This window comes from Chiroxiphia lanceolata, chromosome 16 (genome assembly GCF_009829145.1).
Source record: "Chiroxiphia lanceolata isolate bChiLan1 chromosome 16, bChiLan1.pri, whole genome shotgun sequence".
In the NCBI taxonomy this organism is placed as follows: domain Eukaryota; kingdom Metazoa; phylum Chordata; class Aves; order Passeriformes; family Pipridae; genus Chiroxiphia; species Chiroxiphia lanceolata.
The window spans coordinates 11,051,357-11,077,558 of record NC_045652.1 but is presented as its reverse complement, the minus strand read 5'-3'; the positions used below and the strand labels follow the sequence as shown (position 1 = coordinate 11,077,558).

The window sequence follows — 26,202 nt, the reverse complement described above, 5'->3', positions numbered from 1 at the left end:
CGCTTTTCCAAGGAATCACAGAAACCTGTTTTCCTTGGATGTTTGCACCTGGTAGCTCCTGGCTCTTGCTGAGGCAGAGGTATTACTGAATCCCTGTACCCAGCCAGCACTGCCGCCGGCTCCGCTCTGCTGCCGGGGAGTGCCAGGTGATGTCCAAAAAGAGCCAGCTCTGAAGGCTGCTGTGCCATGCAGGAAGGGATCCATCTCTCTACTTCCAAGCCATGGCAAGGGGTCAGGTCTGAGGTTCCACTGGTGAATTTGTGCAGATTTGAGCTCAGCCCAGAGCATTAGATTGCTGCCATATCTCTCTTTTGAGTTCACGTTACTTTTGGAGGGGGTAGAGCAGGAACAGTTCTGCCCTCTCTGAAGCCCAAGGTAAAAGTATTTTTTTATTTCAGCAAGGCCAAGACTTCCTTCATGGAGTTGATATGTGGTTTGCTGTCCCTCCCTGCCTTCCCTGGAGAAGACTCCATCCCGCTGCCACCACTCCTCAAAAGTGGCATTGCCAGCAGGTGATGCTTTGGGAGGGCAAGAGGTGAGAGGCTCAGGATCGAAGGCACTAAGCAGAGGGCCAGCACCAGCATGAGGGAAGCTGTGGTGGCAACCTTTGATTCAGCCTCTCCAAGCAAGAGTAAAGAAGTGAGACTGTCCCCAGGGCTGACTCACAGCCCATAGCTGAGCACAAAGGGAGAACAATTTGCCCTGGAGAAACCACCCTGCAGGTATGGAGGGTCTCCTGTTGAGCTGGTTTTTGCTAGGTTGAGGTTTTTACTAGGTATGCAGAACCTCTCATCCATGAGATACATCTGACATTATAATATTCATTGTCACTCTGGGCTCAGGATCAACCTTTCATGGCATTTTCATTTCTGTGTACTGCAAAGTTGGGTGCCAGGCATAGGAAATGTAATGAAGATGTGGGATTAAAACTTTATTGGGTTCCCATGAAGGGAGAAACAAACAATATGATAAAGCACATGATAAGAAAATGCATATGTAGAAGCGGGAAGTCACAGGCAGATAAATGGATGAAAAACTGCATGAGCTATACATCAGCTGGGATAAGATTGTGGAATATGATGGCAGACAAGAGTGCTACAGATAGGGACAACAGAGTTACAGATAGCCAGACAGAGCTCCAGAGGAAAGGAAGTCAACCAAAACCAGCTCTCATTTAATCCCTGATCCCAATTGTCTGTGCATATGTGTGTGCAAAATGAGCACTGTGAAATTAGATGCCATTTGCAGGAAAATTGCATGGCTGGTTCCAAAGGCCAGACCATCCCAAACACTGCAATGACTGCTGACGTGGGCAGGAGGTCTGAAGCAAGGAACAGTCTTTGCTCCCATTTAACAAGGTCAGAAAAGACAGAGATGCATAAAACTAGTGGTGGGTATAGTTTATTTTTCTGTATTATTAGCATCTTATGATGGGATGCTGGTGCAAATCTCACGTGGCCTTGTGATTTAAATTGCAACTTAGAAATGTGGCTCCTGTTTCATTCAGACTGTGAAGCAGTGTTGATCTTGGTGGTAGCAGCACTTCCTCATCTGAAAAGGTTTACAGACTCTGGGCATCTTCCAGGACACTATTCCAGGGCAGAAATAACTTTGTCCTCAAGTCACATGAATTGATCTGTTTTTTTACTCTTGGTGTTTGACTTGGCTGCCTGGTGGGCAAAATCCTAGTGGGATTTTCCCAGAAGCTAAAAGTTCAGGAGGTACCTATGGATAGTTCAGCTGTGTGACCCACGGTGTATTTCTGTGGCTTCCAGCAAACCATAGTGTCGCTATCCTCAGGATTTTGGGCAGATTTCTGTGACATTATGAACTGTGGGAGCCTGGGTGTTACACCCTCATGGGCTGCATCCCTGTCACCAGGCCAGCTGGTGGGTCCCTTCATCGGCTCCATGCACAGTCTGTCTTGAGAAGTGGGGTGTGATTGTCAGCACCATCACGGCTTGTGATTGATCCCACACAGCCCCCAAAGCACAGGAGCAAAGAGCAACCTATGGGGTGGATGGAGCAGTGGAGTGGATGGAGACAATGGGAAGGGGATGTGAAAGAGGGTGATGTGGCAGGACGGGGGGATGGCGAGTTTGAGCAAAGCTGGGTCTAAACAGCCTCCCAGTTTTTGGGGTGCTCTTGAACAAGGCTGTGGTTATTCACGCAGGACAGCACAGGTCGCCTGAGGCTGAGGCCTCAATGTGAAAGTCGTTTGGGGGACAGTAAGGTCCAAGTCAGACTCTGAAACTCCCGGTTGGGGTCGAAAAGTAAATGTCTGAAGCAACCCTACAAAGAAGACAAACAGCTCCATCTTGGCCAGGCTTTCTCCAATGCAGTTCCTTCGCCCTGCAGAGGAAAGCAAAGAGTTAACCTGATGGAAAAACCAAACTGGAATGTTTGCCGTGGACACATTAGCATCTTGTGCTAATCTTGCAATGGGAACAAGAGTGAAACCTTGAAATGCACTAAACCATTTTGGAATAGAGGAGCCTGTGTTGTTCAAGATAGCTGGCACAGCGTGCCTGCCTAGTCTTTTGTCACACAGCCACCTGCAGCAGCAGGGTACAGCCATGTAATGGGGTTATTACACATTAATGGTGTACCCTTTCCTCTCCTTAGCTCTTCCAACACTCTCAGCATCTTTAACCCTTTCTCTTTTAGAGGGGCTTTGAAACACTTGATAGATAAATGCCACCTCCTTCCAAAGTGGAATGGTTTGAAACTCACTTTTCCTGTGGAATTTATACTAACTTTCCACTTATCTAAATGAGTGTGTTTCTTCTTTCCTTCCCCTCTTTGTGCTAGATTCAGTGGTGGGAGAGCTGGGCTCTGAAAGCATCCATTTGCCCAGATGCAGAATTGTTGGTTGGTTGCTTATTGACCGAGTTAAGGGCAGTACTTAGCCATGAAACCTCTTTAGTGTATATTGTAATGAAGTGGTCCTGCCATAGCCTCAGCTCTGTGTGCAGATCAGCCCTTTAGTTACCTGTGGAGAAGGGCAGGAAAGCTCCTTTCTTTACAAAATTCCCTTCAGCATCAAGAAAGTGGTTGGGGTTGAACTCATGTGGTGTCTCCCATTGTGTCTTATCCAGCAGCACTGAGGTAAGTGAGGGGATTACAATTATACCCTGAAAGAAAGGTACACAAAGGAACAAAAGAAAACAAAGTGCTCTATTTTGGTTCATTTTTGTCACACAGACTTTGGTGTCCCAGGAGATTTACTCCACCTGGAATAGGTGGAGACCCTGAGGGTTTTATCCCATCACCCAGTAGAGAGAGATCAGTGAGATTTTCCCACCAGTGCCAAGGATTGAAGCCAAACCCCATGTGAAAACCTCAAGTAGAAGGTAAGATCCTACAAATTCTCTGGCAGCTACTTCACTGTGCAGATGGCAGCAAGGAGGTAAACCAGGGTCACTCATGGAGTAAGGAAGTCCTGAGTATGAGAGGGAATGGATTGAGTCCTATGATACCAATCTCTCTGGATGCAAAATAGAAACTCTTCTGGGGATGATTTTGGACTCTATCCTATAATTACCTATAAAGAAACCATTCTCTAGTGACACTGGCAAATCTGAGGAGAGTGTTTTGTTCCTGGGATGGAGCAGGTACCTACCTTGGGGAGGAAGTAGCCCCTGAAGTGGGTATCAACAGCAGTGCACCGTGGAACGTGGGGCAGGAGGGTGATAAACCTCTGCACTTCGTGTAGCACCGCGTTTGTGTATGGCATGTTCTTCCTGTCCTCATACGTGGCCCAGCTTCCAGCTTTGACTGTTCTCCCGATCTCCTCCTGTACCTTTGCTGGAAGGAAAAAGCAAAAGGGATGTTTCCCTCAGCCAACTCCCTCCTTGGATTTGGTTTTGGGACCCCATTATTCCAGAGTTTGGAGGGAGAGGACTCTCAAAGCTCCAGTGGGGGTTTCCCTGCTCTGTGTCTAGTTCAGGCACATGGGTGGGTTGTTTCCTCAGCATCACACTTTGATCTCCACTCATCCTCTCTCCTAGCAAGAGACTAGCAAAGGGACAATTTTGTGACCTAAATCAGCATCTAGTTACACCAGGAGTTCATCACAATGAAGAAGTAAGATTCAGCTCTTAAGGCAAAGGAGCTTCTGTGGATCTGAGGCCAGGCCTCTCCCTTCCCCATTTCAGCCTTGTCATGGATGGAGTGTAGGTAAAAGTTGCTCACTTTGAATCTCTGGGTATTTCATCATGAGCAGGATGGACCACTGGAGCGTGGTGGCTATGGTCTCTGTTCCTGCCATGACCAGGTCGAGGATGGATGCCATTAAGTTGTCATCATGAAAGAGGCTGTCTTTCTTGTTTTTCTCCTTGAAAAACACAAGAGGTAAGAAAGGTCTTAAAAACATCAGTCTTAGTATTCAGCAAGGTGAGGGAATACTGCAGAGCCTACGACGCTGCTCACTGTGGCCTCGTGTTTGTGAACTGGGTGCTAAGATAGTATACCTGATCTTGAATGCACAGCACTCACCAAAGATGGGAGCACCACAGATGGAAAGTTTGGAGTGGGGTTTGGGTTCAATATCCATCTCCACCCAGAAGCAGGAAAAAGCCCAGAGCCAGGTGCTGTTCACAGGCTCAGCCTTGCAGGTTTGGAAAGAGCCCTGTACAGAAGGAGATTCAGCTAATCCTACCTCTGAGGGACTACTCCTGCCCAAGGGCAGGTTTGAATCCCCAACAATGTCCAGAATCACCTTTCAGGCCATTTTTTGCCTGGGCTTTAGAGTTGTGCTAACTTTTCCTCCACAGAACTGAGTAGAATACTTAGTGCCTAAGGTCAGCCCGGATCCAGATAGAAAGAAGAAAAAACCCCAGAGCCCAAGTATTTTATGTTGAATGAAATCAACTGATGCGTGAAACTGCCAAATCTCTACTAAGTAAGATGCAGGGCAGGGTTAGGACTTGTACTGATGATTTATCATTCAAGTACTTTAAGCAGATCATTTATCTTAGAGCAACAGTATCAACGATTAATTGATTTGTTGTCGTAAAAAGAAAGGCAGCGTCAGCTTTCATGTGAATTCATGCATTTTCTACTAGGAACAAGAAGCTCACATTATTAGTGCTGCTATTTCAGGAGTGCACTGAGACTGTAGCTTTTGTATCTTAATTTTGATAGAAAAGTCCCTGCAGTAAAATGCACCAACTATAAGAGGCTGACACCTGATTTCAACACCACTAGAATAACAGCATGGATTTTCACAGATTTACATGACATGGCTGAAATCAAGACTTAGCAACTGTTTTAGCTAGAAAATCCAGAGGAAACATTAGAAAGAGTCAGTAGAGCTAGAGCAGTCAAATACCTCTTGTTGCTTGAATATCAGTGCATCGATGTAGCTTCTCACACTGTTCTCATTGATATCCTCCCTGCTCGCCTTCATGTATTGCCTTAAAATGTCACGCACATCTTCTATTTTCTTAAGCATAATCTTGTGGGTTTTGAAGAGAAATCCAAGGAATGGGTAGAAATTGAAATACTAATGAGGAATTAAAAAAGAGAAGCATTAGGCCTGCAGAAATATCACACAGAATCACAGAATATTCGGAGTTGGAAGGGACCCACAAGGATCATTGAGTCCAACTCTTAAGTGAATGGCCGGTAGAGAGATCGAACCCATGACCTTGGTGGGTGCTAAAACAGCTTCTTCCCAAGGCACAACATATCAGTTGAATTTTGTCTTCAGTAACAATATCTCAGCATCCCAGAGACCCCCTCAAAAAATAATCTCTGGAGCTAAAGTAACCATAGTTCAGTTCTTATTTTAGCTCCACGTGGATGTGCAGGATCAAAAGGAAAGTAGCAAAGGGGAATCTTGCAGCACTTTTATGGTGACCGAGGTGACACATGGAGAACTGTCACATTTTAGGTTTAATGGCTGGTTCTGAACGTCTGAACTGCTGAAAGCAACTGCTGAAGCAAATCCTATGGTTTGTGTGGCTCACAGACGTGATGTGCCAGTGTAAAAAATTGTTAATCTGTGGGACAGGTCACTTACGTTTAAATATGGAGATCCCAGAAGAATCATAACTTCATCTATGAGTCTTAAGAGAGTGAGAAATGTTGGGTCCTTATAGTCAAACCTGTCCCCAAACAGCATGACAAAGGTGACGTTGATGGGAGCACAGTTGAAGGACGGCAGGGTAAAAGGTTCCCCTGCAACGGGAGGAGGACGGGAATGCTGTGAGATGTTGAGCAGCTGTGACACGTATGAGGCTGTACAGCTGTACAGTGATGGTTTCCAGCTCACCTTTGAAGGATTTGATCCTCTCAATGAGGAAGTGAAGCTCCTCAAAAATTCTCCCTTCTATCATCTGTTTCCCCATGCCGAGGTTGCGCATGCTGGACACGGTGAACCTCCGAGTTGTTCTCCACAGCTCCCCGATGGAGAAGAACAGACCTGGAGAGGCCGTGAGACAGGGTGCTGGGCTCAGGCACGGAGGAGCCCCACCACACCAAACAAAACAGGACTGGATGAGGCAGGATCTCCACAAGTGTTTCTGCTGCCCAGTTTCCCATGGATTTAAGGACTAAGGGTCTCTCATTTCTGTGGGCCTCATCCCTATATCCTCTCAGCTGCATTCTCCCAGTCTCACTGAGCCTGTTGTTTGAGGAAAACAAGCTCCCTCCCAAGCCAGTTACCTCAGCCCTCTCCTGAGTGGCAGATAAGCAGGGATGGCTTTCAGACCAGTATGGGTTGGCTGTAGAGCTGGAGGGAGATGTTGGTTTAAGTCAATCATGCAGCCTTTCCAACCCCGCTGTTTACAGGTCTAAGGCCTCAAGCAACAACCTTGTTTCTCTGAAGTTTCTCCCTTTGTCCTATTCCAGCCATAAAGGTGTTTTATCTGTGTGGGATGGAATAATTCAGTCTTCTCAACTCTGGTCAGTGCTAAAATGTTTTACTGAGATTCCCAGCAATGCTGTATTTTCAGCAGTGGCAAAAATACTGATATTTTTGTGGAGGTTTCTGAGCTCATGCTTCGATGATCACTAAAACCTTCAAGCAGGGATGGGTGTTTCATCCCATCAGAGTGCTGTAAAGCAAAAATTGGGTGAATAATCAAAAAACTATCTCAGATTGTGTCAGTTGAAAAGCTGGATTCCAGCACTCCATGTCTTCATCTTGGCTGTGAGGTTTTTATATGTGTTTGCTTTTTCTAGAGTAATCTCTGTTTTAAAGCAGTGTAGTTTTAATTTGGAAAGCAAAACTTTTTTCTCTAAAAATCTCAAAGCAAATTTTTAAACTTCAATTTTTAATTTTTCTCAATTTCATCTGGATCATTCCTTTTCTGAGAACAGCTTTGCAGTCAACAAATTGGCATTTTCTGGAGAAAAAATGTTTTGTGGGGAAAATTTGTGGCCATTGTTACTTAACAATGAGAATTTCCATCTTTGGGTCACCTCTAAGTGCCTCAGACTTGGGCTGAGAAGATATGTGTGAAAGGACTTATTGTACAATACTGGCAGTCTCCCACAGGGATATTTTACATGCAAATTAGCTCTAAAAAATATTTTTCTCTCCATCGATTCCTTTTATATATGTAGCAATAAATTCATCTATTGATATTATGGCTGGGTAATTTTATTTCTAATTCTAATCCCAACTTCAGCCTGTGACCAGCATACAAAGCTTCATTTTGGATTTAAATCTAAAGCCTCAGGTGAAGCAGAGGATGAACAAGGCAAAAAGTCCTCTGAAATACTCAGGGATGTAGAGTTGCCTTGGAAAAATTATGGGATTGTTTGTGGGGGTGAATTTCCAGCCTCAGTCTATTGTTTCTGCCCGAACTTACTTCATGTTCATGCATCCAAGAGCCTTTGTGGGAAGGCAAAGGTGTGGGGACTGATAATGTCCAAAATTGAGGCACCTGGCAGTGGGAGAAAGGGAAAAACCCTACAGCTCCAAACAGCCAAACCACTTAGTCCAAAGTCCCCTGAAAACATGAGGAAGGTTCATAAACCTGGTGGTGGCAGCGAACTGCTCACATCAACACCTTATGGAAATTAACCCCAGAATCACCACAGTGCCTTTAAAAATCCCACTCCTCACCCTTGAACTTTTAGGATACGGATCAGCTGCAAGTGCATTAGCAAAAATGATGGAAAGCCAGGAGTCACTGAGCACAAGTGAGGAAAGCCAAGTGTCTTCTGTCAGCTTGGCTTCAGAAGGGCCCAAGGGGGATGTTTAAAAGCCGGGCTCCGGGGATGCACAGTTAGGCTGGCACTAAGCGATGGTGTCGTCCCTCCCACCCACCCCCATCATTGCTCTAGTACCGTTTCCGTTCTGAATTTGGTCAAATATTGGGATGGATGGTCTGTCTACAAACTCCTCTGTGTAGTTCACAAGCGCCTCCCGCACAACTTCGTACCCGGTCAGGACCACAACTTTCTGGAACCCAAAGTGGAGGGTGAAGATGGGGCCGTACTTTTCCGCAAGCTGAAAAAGAGGCGAGCTGTGATGGTCAGGAAGGGAGGGAGCGTGCATGCAGCAAGCACCTGTTGCTTTCTGAAAGGACATATTCCATCCTGGCATCCTGCTGGGAATGGCTGCAGAGCCGCTACCTGCAGAATGGCACCCATGAGCTGGAGCTCATCCCGGTCAAACACCAGGCATCCTTGCTGGCATCCATATGGAATTCAGGCCTCTTATCATGAAAGGACCCCCACCCCCATCAGTTCATTATTAATCTGGTTTTGCTGTAAGGTGGAAATAAATTAAAAACAATAAAACCCACCTAGAGTTAAAGACTGGACCACAAATGGCAACAAAAGTTGGCAAACCAGAGAAAGATGAAAAGAGAGAAGACAATTCAGTACAAATAATGATGCTGTTGCACAGGAAAATTCTGGTGGCACTCCTGCATCCCTGCTACTAGACCAGATAAGCTGTGTATCTCCTCGGCACTGCACTGGGGACTGTGGGAGGCTTGCTCCTGCCCATGTCTAGCCCATCACTGCCTCTGTATCTTGCTTCCTGGCAACCTGAAAACAGCACTTGGGGACAGCCAAGAAGAGTTTGAGCTGAGCTGAAGCAAGGTGATGGGAAGCCACAGTCCAAATCTTCTGCCTAAGAAAACGCAAGGTGTATGTGTGCAGCCTTAGCCTGTGCTGGGCCACCGGCAGCTTTCGCAGGGAAGAGGGGACACCCATCAGTGCCCAACCAACACACACCAGTCGGTGCCTGCTGCTCAGTGCAACCACCATTTTTTGCTCTCTGTGGGGTGAGATGGAGGGATAACCCCTCTGGAGTAATCTCAAAGCAAAGGCAAACACACAGAGTAGCAAGGGACAAAAGCACGCAGAGGTAATTCCGAACCGCCGTTCAGAGGCTGCAGCAGCATCTGCCCAGCCCTGCTGGGTAAACTGACCCCAACCCTGACACTGCCCATAACAACACCAGGTGCTGGAGCCTCACCCCATGGCAGCACTAACCCCCCGAGGTCTGCTCCCACAACACAGCCCGTGTTTGCTGAGCACCAGTGTGTCGGGAGCCGTGAACCGGCGCTGTCTGTTTGCTCACTCTCTCCGTGACCCTGGCGCGGGTCGGTCCCCGCGGGTGCCGTCTGCTAAAGCCGGGCTCAGCAGCCCACAGATCCGCCCCGGGCTGTGCCAGCCTCGTCTTGCACCGAAGGACACTTTACCACCCTAAGTGGGGTAAGTTGTCATAATTACAGGTTAGTAGAGGAGCTTACAGGCTATTCATTCCGGTTCCTTAGCGCAACTTTCCCATCCCTCTCCTGTACTGCCATCCAGATTTTAACGCGTATCCAATTCATCAAGGGGATTTTGCAGTGGAGCATCTGGATCTGTCCCTCTCCGCAGCAGTTTTGGGGTCACTGCATTGTGGAATTCCTCTTGCCAGATCTCCAGGGCGTACGGGAGGGAAGCAATTTCATTTCACGTTAGTTATGTCCTAATGCTTTAAAAGATTTCTGGGTGTCCAAGCTGTCAAATTAATATTTCAAATCCCACAAGCATTATAGACTTCATGTACATCATCACAATTACATGAAGAAATCCCATATTACCCAGAGGTCTTTTTTAAATGGTTGATTGCTCCTAAATTACATTGCATCAACAAAGAATTGACTAGAAGAAGCCCAGAAAGATATTATAAAGCAATTTTCACACCTTTACAATTCAGTTTGAATTTAAAAAGACAAAAAAGTTCTCGCTGATACATCCCAGGCAGCTTTAAAATCTGTGAGGGTCTGGGTTAGGGGGTTTTTGTCCTACCTTCATTAGTGATTTATCTTGCCTTCTAAGATCCACCAAGTGCAGGTTACCAATGATCGGAAGAGGAGTTGGACCAGGAGGTAATTTGAAAGCTGAATTTTTATAGCCATTTGAAAAATAGACTACGGCTAATAATAATGTTGCACAGAGCAGACAAATTAATGCAGGATCAGAGAGAAACGAAATTAAAAAAGACATTTTTTTAGTAATAATCTGTTTTTTGGGGGTTATAAGCAATAAAAATGCAGTGGCACTGTTCAGTTTCTGCCAGCTGGCTTTCTGTTTGCTCTCTGCGATTGCTACAAGCACTCGATTCTTATTAAGGTTTGTAGAGTACCTAAATAAATACTGCATACTCCACCCTCTTTAAACACCTCAGAGAATGTGGTCTAAGCAGTTTGCAAAGCCTGTCCAGAAGTAAAGAGAGTTTCAAATTACAAACCCATGCATGTGTGTGCAAGAACATATACATGGGAAAAGGTGCTTGGCATTCCTCTATAACCTCCTCCTCCCCGAGACCTCAAGGTCCTTCATTAGCAGTACTATGACCCTCCAAGCACTCTGCTGACACAAGGAAATATAAAGGTTTTTTATGAATCCTATTAGAACGTCCAGATTCAGATTGAGATAGGATTTGAGATCTCTGTGTTACTAGAGAGAAAAAATAGTATTGTTATGGGAGACTTTGGCTTTCTTGATGTCAAGTGGAGATCAAAGGTTGTTAATAATGGTAAAGCCCATGTATCCCTGGGGGCTTGTAGCCCATAAATTTCTTCATAAAGTCAGCTCTGAACTGCCCAGAAGGGATGTGATTTCAGACTTTGTGTCTGAAGCAGAGGACATGTAATAGCTAGCCATGGAAAATTAGCTTGGATCAAGTGATCATGAGTGGATTCATGAGTGGAATGGAAAGACAAAATTAGATTTGAAGCTTCTGGGAGGACTCTTCATTTTGTAAGAGCAGCTTCTAAGAGATAGAGGGAAGATATTGGGGAAGTTAATGAAGCCAGCTGACCTGGCAGGCTCCGGAAGGGGAACAAGACAGGAGAATGGAATGATTTTAAGTCAAAGATGCTAAATACCTGGAGCTTGTATCCCTCATAAAGGTTTAAATCTTGTAGAAAATAATTGAAGTCTACCTGGTTGAATAGTGGTTTTCAGGAGGAAGTTGGAAATAAACAGCCAAAGGCATAAGATCGTTCGGGGAAGAATGAGCTCTCTTACATGATGAGGAAGCGCAAGGTTAAAGGTACGTTTGTCCAAAGGTTAGATGATATAAAGGCCATTATTCAGCAAATATGGTCCCTCAGCCTTCCAAATGCAAAGAAGACAGGGAAGGAAGAGGACCTGATCCAGAGTGGGACATAGCTATGGTGAGCAGGGTCCCAGAGCAAACGGTTCTGTGTTGCACACTGGAGCTCTCTGTGTGGTGTGGAGATGTTACAGCACAACAGCCACCCAGAAGCAGAAGCAGCGAGTGTGTCACAACATTTCTGGGATTTATTTTTTTATTAGTTTCCAAGAAATGGGCTGGAGGCAACGGTTTCCCCCAGAGCATGCCTAGGATGACTCAACCCTGCCTGCTTCAGCGAGCGAAGAGGCAGAGGGGCTGTAAAGACAGGCAGGAAAGATCAGGCTGGCACAGGACACAGAATGTGGGCACTGTGATGAGAACTTGCACATGCTCTGCACTCTGGGCAAAATGCTTGTCCCTGTAGGGTTTTCTCTGATCGGAAGCACCCTGTAGTGCAAAAGCTACGTGTTGCTGGCGCTCTCCTGGTATTTCATCCTTGCCCTGGGAACCTCTGAAATCCTAAAAAGGTCTCTCAGAGACTTGAATTATCTCTGAAAAGCCAAGGGGAGTGTATTGTGGTTTTTTTTCTTCAAACCAGGCTCTGAGTGCAATGCATTAAAATGACAAAGGTAAGTAAAACTCCTGCGATGACAAGAAATTCCTGTCTCAATAATGTGTCTGGTACGTGTTTCGCTCCGGAGCCGCGCTGCTACGTGCTGCCCTGCCTGAGCACACAGAGCCGAGCATGGAACACCTGCCAGGCGCTGACACTGCTCCGGGTGCATTCCTGGGGCAGCCGGGCCCCTCGGGGTGCTCCTGGCCGGGTTGTCCTCCATCCCTTTTGCCCACGTGGCACTCTGCCACCCCACGTGAACCGGGTGGTGCTGGTGAGGACGTGGAGCACGGGGCATCGGCCTCCTGAAGTGCAACCACTGCCAGACAGCCAGCCTGGGGAGAGCCAGCCAGTGAAACACCAGCCCTGCGTCCTTTAACTTAAATCCTCCCAAATTTCTGTGCCTCCCCTGCCAGTCCCATTCTTGACCAGCAGTGCACCCAGGACTGCAGGCTCAGGTAACTCCTGATGGCTTTTACTGTGATGAGTTCCTTGTAAGCAAGGGCAAGAGACACAGGGACCACTGTAAGGGGCCACATCATAGAGCCATGCAGAGCCACATCCTGACTCACACAGCAGTTGTGATTTTTCTGGAATTAAAATTCAATTATTTCCTTTGAGCTGTTTGTGGTTATGAGTATTGCTCACTCTTCGTGTTGCCAAACATGTCCTGGCTGCATGCGCTGCCCAAGGATCCCTGTGCTCACCTCTCTGGTGTGGGTGTATTAAAGGTGGTGCAGTCCAACTTTATCAGTTTGACCCAAAATCAACTTCATACTGTAACACCAGATAGATCAACAGCAACAGAACAAAATATTTAATGATTAAGTGGGTGAAAAGGTCAGGCTTGCAGTAGTCAGACTGCAAATAGAGCAACAGCAAAACAAACGTACGCAAGCGCAGCAGTGAAGGCTTCCTTGTTGCACAGCTTGCCCAGCAGACTCCTTGAGCTGTAACCAGGAGCTGGCCCTGTGGTACAGCACGTGTACAAGTGCAATACCAATACAAGTACAAGGTACAGTATAAATGTTAGAATGCTGCCTTTAGTTGTGTGAACTAAAGCTAGTGAGAAGAGTCAGTGTCTTGGCCAGAGGCCACCCTACTTTGTCATCCCTTCATATTCTTTATCCTTTCTTTCCTTCCATTTGCAGCACAGATTAGCTTTAGATGACAGCAACTTTAATTTTATGTTGTAGATTTGCTGTAACTGCCCCCTCAGTCTCTATAACTTTATTTCTCCCTTTTTTTTGTTTCATCCTAACCTTCCTTTCTCACTTCCAAACCAACACAAAAGCACCTCTAGTGACTCACTTCTCCCTAACCCACGTGTGGTTTCCTGCCTGTTTCACAGCACACAAAGCAGCCTCCTCTCTTGTACCTGCACCCTCATTCAGATTTCACTCATGTATCATGCTTCCCTCAACGAGTGTAGCCTTGTAGGTACAGCAACTTCTTCCTACTCCTAAGGGATGCTACATGAAATAAATCATCAATTGTAGTAATCAAACAGCTGTTCTAGAACAGCCAGAGTCTCTGGGGTGTCCCCAGCTTTCCACAGAGATCCCCATACAAGAAGTTAATTGTACAGGTAACCAAGTTGGTAACAAAGTCTAACCTGCTTCTCCTTCCAGACTCTATTATTAGTTCTACATCTGTTTTCACAAGGACAAGTGGAGAAGAGGGCTGAGCCTCTCCCAGCTCTCTGATGGAGCGTGGCAGTCCTGCTGCCCAGCCCCAGGCTGCATCACTCTCCCACTACCGTGGACTTGTCACTTTAGCCATACTGATTCATAAACTCTTCACTTGCCATGGCTGGTCATTTTCTGACAGTTTAGGGATCTGTGATGGCCCAATAAGGGATTGGACAAGTGCCAGAGCCAGGATGAAGCCAGGAGAGGTGAGGGAGTGGTAGAAATTCCTTTCTTAGCAGCAGCAGAAAGCTGCTAAATTGGCCCCATCATAAATAGGCTGTTCAGCATGAAATGCCTGGTGTGAGTTGGAATGAACCCACTTCCCAAACCACTTAGATGTTTTCTGATAACTGTCCTGTGCCTGGGTCTTGGCATCAGCCCACGTTACACCCTCATGTCTGGGACTCTGTAATAAAGATAAGGCAGGTTGTATGGCACAATGGAAGCTCAGTCTGAGGCTCAGCTGAACAACCGTCCTGAGGAGATTTCCAGATCCATTAAGTGTCTGTTGTCTCCAGCTGGGCCATCAGTAATTAGCTCTGCTGTAGAGCTTGGACTTTGGGCTGAGAAATTCCCCTTGGAGGCTGCCAGGGGAGAGCCTCTGATGGGTTACATCTATAGAGGAGGCTTGAAGGCATTTCATTCTTTCAAACAGACCTGAAAACAGCATCTCTGGTGTGCTGTTCCAGGAATGAATCACACTGCTTCTGAGAGCAGTATTCAGGGCTGTCTGAAGGGTTTGCATTAGAGACACCACAAGAGTTGTTGGAAAGAATAGCATGAATGAGAAAAATAGCAGTACCTGGTGTCTTCCTTGCCCTAAAGCTCAGGTACAGACGGCTTTTCCCCCCTGTAACTAGACTTGCTTTCAAGCCTGAAGCGTTCACTACTCTACTGTCATGTTTTTGATCATTCACAGGGCACAGCACAAACCAGGTGAGGCATGGGGTTCAAGGTAAAGCCGACATCAGCAGTGAGATCCAGGTCTGACTTATCCACTCCTGGAGGGGGACGAAAAACAAATTTGCGGAGCAAGCCCCCAAAAAAGAGGAACAGCTCCATTTTGGCCAGTCCTTCACCAAGGCAAGCCCTTCGTCCTGAAAACAACCAGGAGAGAAGTTAATGATCAGCACTGTAACTGTTAGTGTTGATCTCTGAGACCTAAACTGGAGATACAGTCTGTAAGAGCAGACTGCTGAGGTAGGAAATTTTCCCTTCCTTCTCTTTATGTATTGAAGGTGCTACTGACTTAATCTCAAGCTACACAGAGGGCCGTAGGTATATGAAATTATTCAGTGACTGTGAGTAAATCAGTGTCTCCCAGATCTCCCAAAGAAGAGGTGGTTACCGACAGCAATGGTGGACAGAAAAAATGACTAGAAATCCCTCATCCTCTGTTCTGTATCCCTGGCTTTCATACTTTCCTGAATCTGGGGGAACTGCCATTAGCCTAGCCCCAGGTGGCACACACACACAACCTCCTCTCACCTATGGAGAATGGAATAAATGCTTCTCTCCTAATGAAGTTCCCGTTGGCATCCAGGAAATGGGAAGGGTTGAACTGCTCCGGGGTTTTCCAGTGTAACTCATCATTCAGAGCAGAGGTCAGCAGTGGAATAATCTCAGTACCCTGAAAGGGATCAAAGGGGAGATCACTCTCCTAGTTGAGCCAGACTGCTTTCTTGTTTCTGATGTGAAGAGGTAAGTAAGACTGAGCCATGACAAATAGAACTGGGGATGCTTCCCTGCCCCATTGTGGTTCTCCCTGTTATCAGTAGCTGCTCTTTTATTTTTTGGACCACAAAACATTCCTTTCTTACAGAGTCAGATCTCTCAAGAAAGATGCTGAAGTAGACGCTCCACATTTGACATAAAAGATTCAAACGAGTGCGATTTAATTCTGGTTATTCAGGATTCAAACAGCTATAACAGACCACAGTCCATTGTATGCTGCAACAGTTATCCTGGATCCAAGAAAAAGGGTCACATGAAAACATGCATCATGGTGTCTTTAATTATTTGTATTTTTCTTTGTCTGCTTTAAAGAAAAGTGGAAGGAATCTGTACAGCCTAAGCTGCTGTCCTCAAAGCTCACCTTAGGAATCACATAGCCTCGGAAATTCACATCTCTGGGAGTTGATCGTGATACACCCATAGGGACAATATTGGCAAACCTTTGTATTTCATGTATCACTGCTTCTGTATAAGGCATTTTTTTCCGGTCCTCCAACTTAGGCAGCTCTCCTGGTTCAATGACACGGTTCATTTCTTCCTGAATCTTTCCTTGGAGGGAGGAAAGGATTAAGAAGCTGATAACAATCTTACCTTGCAACTGAAATGACTTCCAGTTTGGCAAAGATGAAGAAAAGGGAAAACTGTGACTATTTGGGAAGAGTAGAAGTGGGTAAGCCAGGGCATGGTATGGCTCTTTTGGGTTTGTTGTTGAGCCAAGGAAACTTGAACAGAGTCACTACAGTCCATCCCATGCCTGATTCTGACTACACACCTTTGTTACCCCATAACCTTCCACAGAAACCAGATCAGAATCAGCTCCTGAGGAGACCTTTAGTGACGTAAGCCCATAGCCTGCAGGTGAATAATCATGGGGGAGCTTTACTGTAACTGTAGACTGCCCCTCAGCCTCTCCCACTTGGCTGGGCTGGCTTATTGCAATTCAGTTGAAAAAAATTCCTTTACAAAGTCAACGGTTGTTATCACTCTCAGAGCACTCAGAATCATTACTCTAGGCAGCACTGAATGAGTTCCACTCCTTTCCACAACCAAAGCCTTAAGCATACAACAAGGAATTGTACAAGAGACTTGTCAGCCTTACTCTGAATTTCTGGGTACTTCATCATCAGAAGGAGCCCCCAGCGCACAGTTGTAGATGTAGTTTCAGTCCCAGCAGCAAAGAGGTCCAAGGTTGAAAACATCAGGTTTCCATTGTCGAACATAGTGTGGGGTTTCTTTGACTCCTTCAAAACATTTGGGTAATGGCCATAAGTTCTACAGCAAGTAACACCTATATGTGACTGTGTTGCCACCATTTTTATCTGCATTTTAGGTCTCTGTGACTCTAAACATGCTGGAAAATGAAACATTTAGCATTTTAGCAATACGGCCTGTGCTGTGTGGAATTTGTCTGGTCCCAAGCATATGGGCAATACCCAGCTCTAGATATTAGATTAGCTGGAATTTATTTATTGCAGTGCACTTTATAAGTGTACCATTCTTGCAGGAAGGTTTGGGATGATCTCCTCTTTATGTGTGCTGAGTGGTAACTTATGTCACACACATGGGACATCATGACAACCTTTCAACCAGCAGTTTCAGTGGAGCCATGGAGTAAGTCCAGCACAGCTCACTGTGAGTATAAGGTTTGATATATCCTGCTCACTGCAATCCTTCTGTCTCCATGCGCTCCCAGTCCCTGACAGATGGCCAGTCCTAAGAATAAGTCAAAGCTAAGAGAAAGAAAGACTCTGAGACTCAGCTTTAAAGTACCTGTTGTTGCTTTACCAGAAAGGCATCAACAAAGCCTGTTAAGTCATTTTCATTAAGCTCCTCTTTGTGTTGCTGGAAGAGCTTCTGGAGGAAAGTGTTCAATTCACTGATATTTTGTAGCACAGTCTTGGAAGCTCCAGAGAGAAATCCAAGGTATGGGTAGAAATTATATAACTGTGGAACAAGAGAATTCTTACTGTTAATGGACATTTTGAATGCATACTGGTATCTCAAATCACACTGCTTGTCCTTTGTCCCATGCCCTGACAGTTCAGGCTGTAATTCCCCCACATTCACGTGTACTGTCTAAGCAGCAATGGATTCCTGCAGAAGCAGAGTGTTCTGTTATGTCTCTGCATGAGTCCTTGCCATGACTTTTGGGAGATTCACCAGTTTAAATCTTCTTTCAGGGCTTCCAGCTGTGTAGATGGTGGGACAGAGGGTTTCAGATGTGAAAGATGGGAATGTGAGCATTGTACTTACTCCAGGGAAGGTCCCCAGGTGTGCCACACCCCTATGGCAGCAGAAGGGACTTGAACTGGCCACCTTCACAGACAGACAACATTGCTCTGACCTGTCCTTGAATGGTGCTTTTTGGGCTTAGCTAGTCTGGGGTTACAGACAGACACAGACCTCAGTGTGGCTCACTCCACTGGTGGTCAAAGCAGAAGCTTTGTGTCAGGAAGGAACAGGTTTATATCAGGCTGTTAGCTTGCTAAGGTTGAATTTCAGTGGCCAAAATAAAAGAAAAAGTGGTTTATCAAACTTGGTACTAGGGGAAGCAGAACTAAGAGAGTTACTGAATGTGAAATACAAGGAGGCAGGTTGTGCTTCTGCTCTTCAAAGAGAGTAAAGTTGTTCCTTTTGTGAAGATTTTGGAGGGTTTTTTTCTTTTACTAATAAGCTTCACTGACTAAGCACAGGGACCTGGGTATCTATGTGTTTCAGATACAGAACCACAGATGTGTTCTGTACAGGCTGGCTGGCTGAAAACATTCTTGTTTTCAGGAAGCAAGTTGTGGGAGGCCAGGAGAACAAATATGGACAACTTGATATCCCCAAAAAATCTGAAAGGTAAAACATAAAATAGAGCTCTTACCAGCACCATAGGGGAGCCCAACAGCTTAGCATTTTGATTTATCAGCTCCAGCAATGTTAGAAACGCAGGATCATCATATTCAAACCTCTCTCCAAACAATATCGAGCAGATGACATTGGATACAGCATTGTTGAGTATCATTTTCGTATCAAATGGTTTCCCTGTGTTTCAAGCAATTAAAAGATAGGACAATGTGACTGTGCTTTTTTCGGTCTGATTTCCTGTGGAAATGTAGACCTGAGCTCCCAAAGAAAACTCATTCCCCACCCAGAATGCATAGCAAGGAACTTAGTTTCAGTGTTTTAAGGCCTCGGTTCAATAACCTACTGCAGCATATGCTGAACTTTAACCACCATTTGCTGAGATACCATTTGCTCAGAGTTAAACTTTCATTAATTTTTATTGTTCTGCTAGACCTGTTTTCTGTCTCTGGAAGAAAGACTTGACACTCACCATGATAGGATTCAAAATATTTGATAAGGGAATTTACTTCCTCCAGGATTCGGATCTCCAGGGTTCTCTTTCCCATTCCGAAATCCCGCAGTGTGGACAAGGTAAATCTTCTCATAGTTTTCCATAGCTCTCCGTGGCTGAATGCTATGCCTAAAATAAAGATGTAACATCCTATGTCATCTGTTGTTCATAAACATTTTAAGGCTTTCTTACACACTGGTACCTCTTTCAGATCACAAAAATGGATCTGTAAGATGGCGATACCCTCTGCTGTAAGAAGGTGCTGAAAAAACTACAAAACCTAACCAATCAAAGGGTCAATTACCATTTCCTTGGGTCATTTTCCTAAATATGGGTATTTCTGCCCTCTCTCCAAATTCTTCAGCATGATTCAAAAGGGCGTCCTTGATGGTTTCGTATCCAGCCAGTACCACGGCTTTCCTGGGTCCAAAATGCACAGTGAAGACGTTGCCATATGTCTTGGATAGCTGACAAGGTGAATAAATATGTTCATTCAAAACCAGATCTGGACTCAAACGCTAGTACCAGCCACCCTAGGTGGATTTTAGACCAAAAGGAGCCTCCTAGCCCTGCCTGAAGTCTCCAGGTGCTGCTGTAATTCAAGTAATGAGCAACAGCTATCAATTGCCAGCATCTCAGCTTGCACCCTGTTTGCACAACAAGGTGTCTGCTATCACTGCTCCTATCAGAGGAGTCAATAAAATGCCATTGCATTCCTGTGGTGTTCTGCAGTAACAGGCCAGTGCAGTGATACCACACTGGGAGGCTGTTTGGAGAATGCTGTGGCAGGCAGGCCTGTTTATTGTAATGCTGTTGACCTGAGGCAAGTGGGTGTGCACACACCTTTGAGGCTGAAGCCACAAACACTGCAAAAACAAAGCTAGACAATAACTCTTTCTTTCAGGACAGCACTTGTCTCCAATTATGGCAAGGTGCATAGTGTTGCAGTCATTGCAACATTATTTGCTGGCCACCAGAAACTAGGAAGCCTGTTCTTGTAGATAATGTCACAGGAGCACTAGGCATTTACAGCAAATTAAATATGGATCATCTGCTACACAGAAAGGTAGCTTTGACAAGCTAATCATTCACTTGGTATTTTAGACTTCGTTTAAACACACTTCAAGCCACCAGCTCCAAATGTCTTCTTGTTTCTGATGTGCCTGGGTTACCATTTGCTATGCATTAGATACATTCCACAAATTGAATTTCAGATTAGAAGCAGCTCCTGTTATTATACCAGACAAATTGAATTTGTTTTCATCAAATGGTGGTTTGACGGCTTGAGAGATAACATTAGCACTGGTTCTTTCATCCCTGGCAGCTCACAGAGTGAGCAGAGCCAGGGGCAGGGAATCACAGCTGCCTCCAAGCCTTCCTTTGGTCATTTCTTTGCATTAGTGCTTCTTGGCATCCACTCTGTTTTTACTCAGAAACACAAGTATTGAATGTGGAAGGCCTGAAAGCCTAAATAAAGCTGCTTAGTAGATTACAGGAAACAAGTCTGGTGCCATCACATGACATTTGTATTATAAAATCCCCCAGTACTGCCAAAAATAGTTGCTCTTTCATACTGACATCCTCAAACATGCCTAGGATCAGAAGGGAGCTCAGGACCAGAAGCCCATCAAAACTGGTCTCTGTACAATCCTCTGCACTATAAATCAGGGCAGATGAGCACTGCATGCCTGCTGTAGGAATTCCATTCTTTTGCAGCCCAGGATGCCCCTTTTTCTACAATGAACTGGAGGATTTCAGTGTCTGCACTGCCCTCTCACTGCAGATGTTCAAGTGGCTGAAGGAGTGCACTGTGGACTGTCTTTCCTCCATCACAGTGTCCAGTAAGCACACACAGGGCATGTGACAAGTCACTCACAGCACCTCAACTGTCTCTACAGCAACCAGATGATATCTGAATTCACACTGACTTGTCCCCACCTTCCTATGGGAACACAGCAGACACTTTTGGAAACAAACATTGCCCCTGGCTTTATAATATTTAAGGGGGTTTTTTTCTTTCTTTTAGAAATAAAAGTATCCATGGAACTGTGTAAGAAAAACCAAATTTTTTAGCTAGAGATATAAAAGCCACATATCAAGTCCTTAATAACCCTGGCCAGTGTGTGTGTGCAGGGGAATGGCTGGGGAGGCAGAGTTGTGCTTTGCATTGCAGGGATATAATTAGCTTTGGAAATGTGTGCATAGGACCCCCTTCCCTCTGCTGTGGGGATGATACCCTTTCTTCCTTCCTTCCTTCCTTCCTTCCATCCATCCTTCCTAGAGGTCTGGCTGTAGTGAGACATCTCTTGATGGCAAATAGTACTGATCTGTCGGCAGACTGGCCCAAATTGAGTCTTCTGCCTGCAGCCTCTGAAGGGCTTGAAAAACCAACAATATGGAGCTGATTGCAAGGGATGGGGTCTACACCGAAGTGCATAGAAAGAAAGGAGTGTGTGTATTATATTTATACATATAAATACATGTTTGTGTGTGTACACCTCCGAAGGTAAAGTCATTCTACCAGTCGGCCTATATGCCAGATATCTCATTTCTGCCCTCTACGCAAAGCAAACACAATTGCATCTCCATTTCTCTAGTTGCATTTCTCACTTTGGGAATTGCACATTTTCCCCCTCTCTGCTCATCCAGCCCCTACCTCTGTCAGCGACTGGAACGGCTTTTTCAGGTCCACCACGTTCAAGTTTCCGATCAGAGGAAGAGGCCGTGGCCCAGGAGGCAAACTGCAAACCGACTTCTTCAAGCTGGTGAGAAAGTAAAGGAGAGCAAACAGCCCTGCTGCCAAACAGAGCAGTGAGCTGGAGCCCAAATACTGCAGGAAACTCTGCACGGCCATGTCCAAATCCAAGTGTGGGCATGAGCACCTTGGGGTCTCTTTATAGCCCTTCTGTCATTTCCTGAACACACCTTCTGGGGAAGTGGCTTTGTGCAGAGAAAAGGACTCTGTGGTCTTGTTAACATCCATTTAGACCACATGTACTTCATTATACTGACAAATAAACCACCCTATTTTATTCTGAACCATGGATTATCGTAATCAGGAGCTCCTATTTCATCTCTAACACTGGGACAAGGTGTTTGTTTTCCAGTGAAAATCTGTGTTATGGGCATGTTGTTGTCTGCATTATTTCAGGGGCAGAACTCAAGGACAGGACCCAAGCTGGATTGCTGCCATGGTGCCAGGTCACAGGACTCAGCTGGACCACTGGTGATGCAATGGAGGAAGCAGGACACAGGAAAGCCCACAGTAACACATGGCCCAGGGTGCAGCTGGCAAGTAAGCCCTCAGGAAAGACAAGACTGACCATGGAGGAGTTGGAACAGTGGTTGCATGAAGATGTGCTAATTCAGGATTGCCAGTGGGAGAAGATCTATTTGCAAGTGACAGCTCTGATTCTCTTTGCATTCCTGCCACCCCACTGAAACCACCTCCTTGAGCAACACAGTGTTTTCATTGCTAGCATTGTTATTGATCTCTGTCCCAAAAATTCTCTACCAGCAATCCCAAACCACTCCTGAAACCACTTCAGTCATTATTTTGCAGTTTACTGTCCAGAGGACTGGGTGTCCATGTCCGGCTCTGTGTTTGGTGATGACTCCTTTTGTTTATGGGCAGATGCTTGTAATCCTCTAGGAGAAACCGTCCCCTCCAGGCAATCCTTCTGCCTAGATTGGAAAAGAGATCCCGAACCTTTGTAATCTGGGAGGAGCCAGGATCAGAGTGCAGCTGGCCAGGCAGAGGATGGAGGCTGCCTGGGCAGCTGTTGCAGAGGGGGTGCCAGGCAGGAGCAGTAGTTTTTTGGCCCTCCAGGTGCACTGAGTCATGCACCATGCCAGGGCAGGGGCCTGCAAGAGCCTGCGTGCCCAGGAGACAGCTCCCCAAGAGCCACCTACACCCTCTGCATCCTGGAGGGATGACAACAAAGCTGAGGTGATTATGAACAAGAGGCCACTGTTGAAATGGTAACTCGGGGGGAAAGAGTCGATTTGATGCTCTATCACATATTCTCAAGTGGGGATATTTTGTTCCCCAGTTGCAGATTCTGTCAGATTACTGGGCTGTGCTGCTATTCACCCCTTTAGAAATCTTTAGCTTTAATAATACTTTTGATAGAATTCTCCAAGGCTCCCGGGTGCAGGCTCCACTGATGGAAAAATGATGATTACTTATTAATAATAATAAAAGTACATTAGCCGAAGGCAAGGGGAATCAATAAACTCTAACTAAATTGACATGAAAAAGGTGCCTGCACATCTGCCTGTTCTCCGAGGCTTGTTATCAGGAGTGGAGTTTTTCACAAGGGGGAACTTTCTTGTGCAGGGTGGGCAAAGAAAAGAGGGCAATGGATGGTCGTATCAGTCTCAAGATTTTCTGCAAAACTATGAGGTCTTTTTCTGCACTCTCTTCTCCCAGACATTTCCAAGAATATCAGAGTCTTCTCTGAGAAAATGGTGTGACCACTGGGACTCCTGACACTCTGTAATACACAGTAAGAGGGAGGAAAAAACCCTACATGGGGCCAGTTGGGTACCAGCGGAGGAAATCTGTTGTTTCTGTTTACGTACACCTCTGTTGGAATGGAGCTGGCTGCTGCCACAGCAAGCAAGAGCACCTTCCCAAGGGATTCCAATTTGTTTCAAGCTTCAGGTTGTACCTGGTTACAATATAGGGTGAAACCCTTTCTCATGAGCCCACGGACTTGCAACCTGCTGGGCTGGTGCATGCACTGTGGGAAATAATGGAGGAGCTCTCCAGCAGGAGGGAATGATTGCAGTCTTAAAATACAGCCAATCTGATGCCTTCACCTCCATTTCTTCCTCATGTACCTTGGTTTCCAGTACGCAACTCCAAACACAGCTTACAACTGAGTTGCTGGCTTGCAGGTGAGGCATCCCACACAGGACTGGGGAGAAAACGTTGCTCCCTGCTCACGTGTCTTTGTCTTTCTACCAGCCCAAGCCAGAACTGATACCATCTTAAGGTAAGCAGACCTTGTGGGCACAGCTCAGTTCCTCCTAGAAAATGAGCCTGTACATTAAACAGCCACAGTAATTTCTGTGTGCTCATCTGGAGAAGGTCATATCATCTTCTAATGGGACACAGGTTAACAATGCTACAGTAACCGTAGGATAATGCAGGGAAAGAGTTGTTATAAGGCCATAATTCAGTCAATGACTGCTGATAACATAATAAACCATGAGAGTGAACACCAAGTGCTTGTGTGCCTTGCAAGGCTCTGCCACTGATTTACAGCCTCTGGAGATGCCTATCAGCCCGTGCATTGTTATCAGGAATATATAAAGCCTGAGCACACCCTATTAAACATTAACATTTTTAAAGACCCAGATGTGTTAAAACTCGGCCTGCTCCTCGCTAATGGATTTTGCTTGCCTTGACAAATGCCACTGCAAAAAGAAATCAAAAGCTTCCCGACTTTGACCTCTTTCAATTTTTCATCATTATGGCATTGTTTTATTGGATTACACCCACTTCTTCCCACCCTGCCAATCTGTATTTCTGCAGGATCACTACAGGGTGGTGATCAGTATCTCAAGTGTTCAGTATGCTCATTTTCATACAAATAACTTGTTAGTTTCTTTTCACTTATCTGTCAAATCAGTGTGGGCTGCAAATCTACTTTGAGAAGAAAGACTCCTGGAAAAATATTTTTTAAAATCATTATTTCACTGCAAAAAAATTTTTTAAAGACTCATGGGGGTTTTTTTACATATTCTGAGCTAAAAGAATTTATGTGATGGGTCTGGTCACTGGTAGAAGAAAATAAAAAAATCTGTGCATGGGATTAGTGCATTGTCCCTGTGCAGAGCCTAAGGTGACAGTATTTTCCACTCCTGTTAAGCATTTACCATTCTTGGGAACTCTGGTGCTTTTAAAAGCCTTCTTCTTGTACTGAATGGATGCCATTCCTTCCTTAGTCTCATTCAGTGAGAAAATACGTGGGAGATCCTCGGGTTTGGTGCTGGTAATGTTACTTTTCAATATGCATATCTACAGAAACATTTGCAGTAAAGTCCCTTGTGACCATAGCCAGAACCACGTTCTTCCAGATCTCGCATTTACACCAAGTCACGGCAGCCTGACCTGGGAAGTCAGAAATCAAATCAAATGCCTTGTCATAACTCCAAGGATTTTTTGTTTGGGGTCTCTAGCCTCAGTCTATCTCAACGGGGAGTACTGCAGAAATTGTATTAATCCAAGAGAAATTTGGGACATGCCATGAAGGGTGATTAGGAGGTAGGTATCTACAGAGCCAGGGGCCCAGCATCTTACTTTTGGGCCCCTGTCTGGATGCAGGTAGAGATGTGGATTTAGATATACCAGAATCGCAACTAGCGGTGTAAGATAAAGGTTTGCTTTGCATCTCAGTGCAGTATTACTATTTCTACAACATTCCTCTCTAACCTGATGAGGTTTTGGCTCAGTAATAACAGAAAATGAGCTATCACTCTGTACATCTTTGCAGAGCACATAACATATTAAGGCTCTGACCTCAACGGCATGAAACTACAATTTCCCTGTAAGTGCAAAACAATAATACTTCATTAATCATCCACAACAAAAATCCCCATTCCCCAGACTATTTTGGCAATATTCTGCATTTTTGCTTGTCTAGGAACCTGAATTAAAAGGGAGAAAAATGGTTTACAACAGCCTGTGGCAGTGATGTAGCAAGAGACCTTATGTAAGAGCTGGCGGCGTGCTCGCCTTGCAAGGGTGAGGTGTAGGAATGAGTGATCCTGGAAGGATGTTTCTCTGAGGTGTGTTCTGTGCCTGGGCTGGGAACAGCAGTCTCAAGGGCACAAATTCCAGCATCTGAATGTGCTTGGTCTTGTTCATCTCATTAATTTCTTACAGCTATCCCAAGTGAAGCTACGAAATCCCCGAGTACTTTACTCAAAGCCTTTCATGGCTTGTCAATAAATTATTTTCAAATTAACTACCTGATAATTTGAATCTTCAGGCTTTTAAAAGATGCAGCATGGTGCAAGAGAGAAAATAATGGAAGTCACCAACTTTACCCTGCCCATAAAAAAGAATAAAGGTTCTTCTCTGATGTATTTATTCAGTTTGGTGCTTCTGAAAAGTAGTGGTAAGTGTGTAATAACTTCTTCTGAAGAGACATTTGTACAACTGACAAATAAACACCAATAGTGGAATAAGTTTTCAGCACTAAGTGACAACATTGTAAAAGAGCAAACAGTTTTTAAATGTTACTTTAGTCCA

The 26,202-nt window shown here is 45.3% G+C and overlaps 2 protein-coding genes and 1 long non-coding RNA gene across 3 annotated transcripts; 1 reads left to right on the top strand and 2 right to left on the bottom strand.

The window, feature by feature from the left end:
• Positions 1–1,385: 1,385 nt before the first annotated feature.
• On the bottom strand, positions 1,386–10,605 carry LOC116794897 (cytochrome P450 2W1-like). Its single transcript, XM_032704081.1, has 9 exons — positions 10,264–10,605; positions 8,302–8,464; positions 6,278–6,427; positions 6,026–6,183; positions 5,333–5,506; positions 4,195–4,336; positions 3,623–3,807; positions 2,993–3,134; positions 1,386–2,352 (listed from the first exon to the last, which is right to left on the bottom strand). Exons 1-9 carry the CDS (start codon positions 10,459–10,461, stop codon positions 2,162–2,164), a joined length of 1,503 nt encoding a protein of 500 aa, XP_032559972.1. The 5' UTR covers positions 10,462–10,605; the 3' UTR covers positions 1,386–2,161.
• On the top strand, positions 8,329–24,806 carry LOC116794901. Its single transcript, XR_004359915.1, has 10 exons — positions 8,329–9,681; positions 11,415–11,512; positions 14,781–15,061; positions 16,097–16,265; positions 17,100–17,227; positions 18,314–18,439; positions 18,964–19,018; positions 19,150–19,197; positions 19,303–19,413; positions 20,655–24,806. It is a non-coding gene; the product is annotated as an uncharacterized LOC116794901 (long non-coding RNA).
• Positions 12,979–22,058, bottom strand: LOC116794896 (cytochrome P450 2K1-like). Its single transcript, XM_032704080.1, has 9 exons — positions 21,595–22,058; positions 19,243–19,405; positions 18,918–19,067; positions 18,465–18,625; positions 17,366–17,539; positions 16,695–16,836; positions 15,957–16,144; positions 15,350–15,491; positions 12,979–14,958 (listed from the first exon to the last, which is right to left on the bottom strand). The coding sequence occupies exons 1-9, from the start codon at positions 21,790–21,792 to the stop codon at positions 14,771–14,773; spliced, it is 1,506 nt and encodes a 501-aa protein (XP_032559971.1). The 5' UTR covers positions 21,793–22,058; the 3' UTR covers positions 12,979–14,770.
• Positions 24,807–26,202: the final 1,396 nt, after the last annotated feature.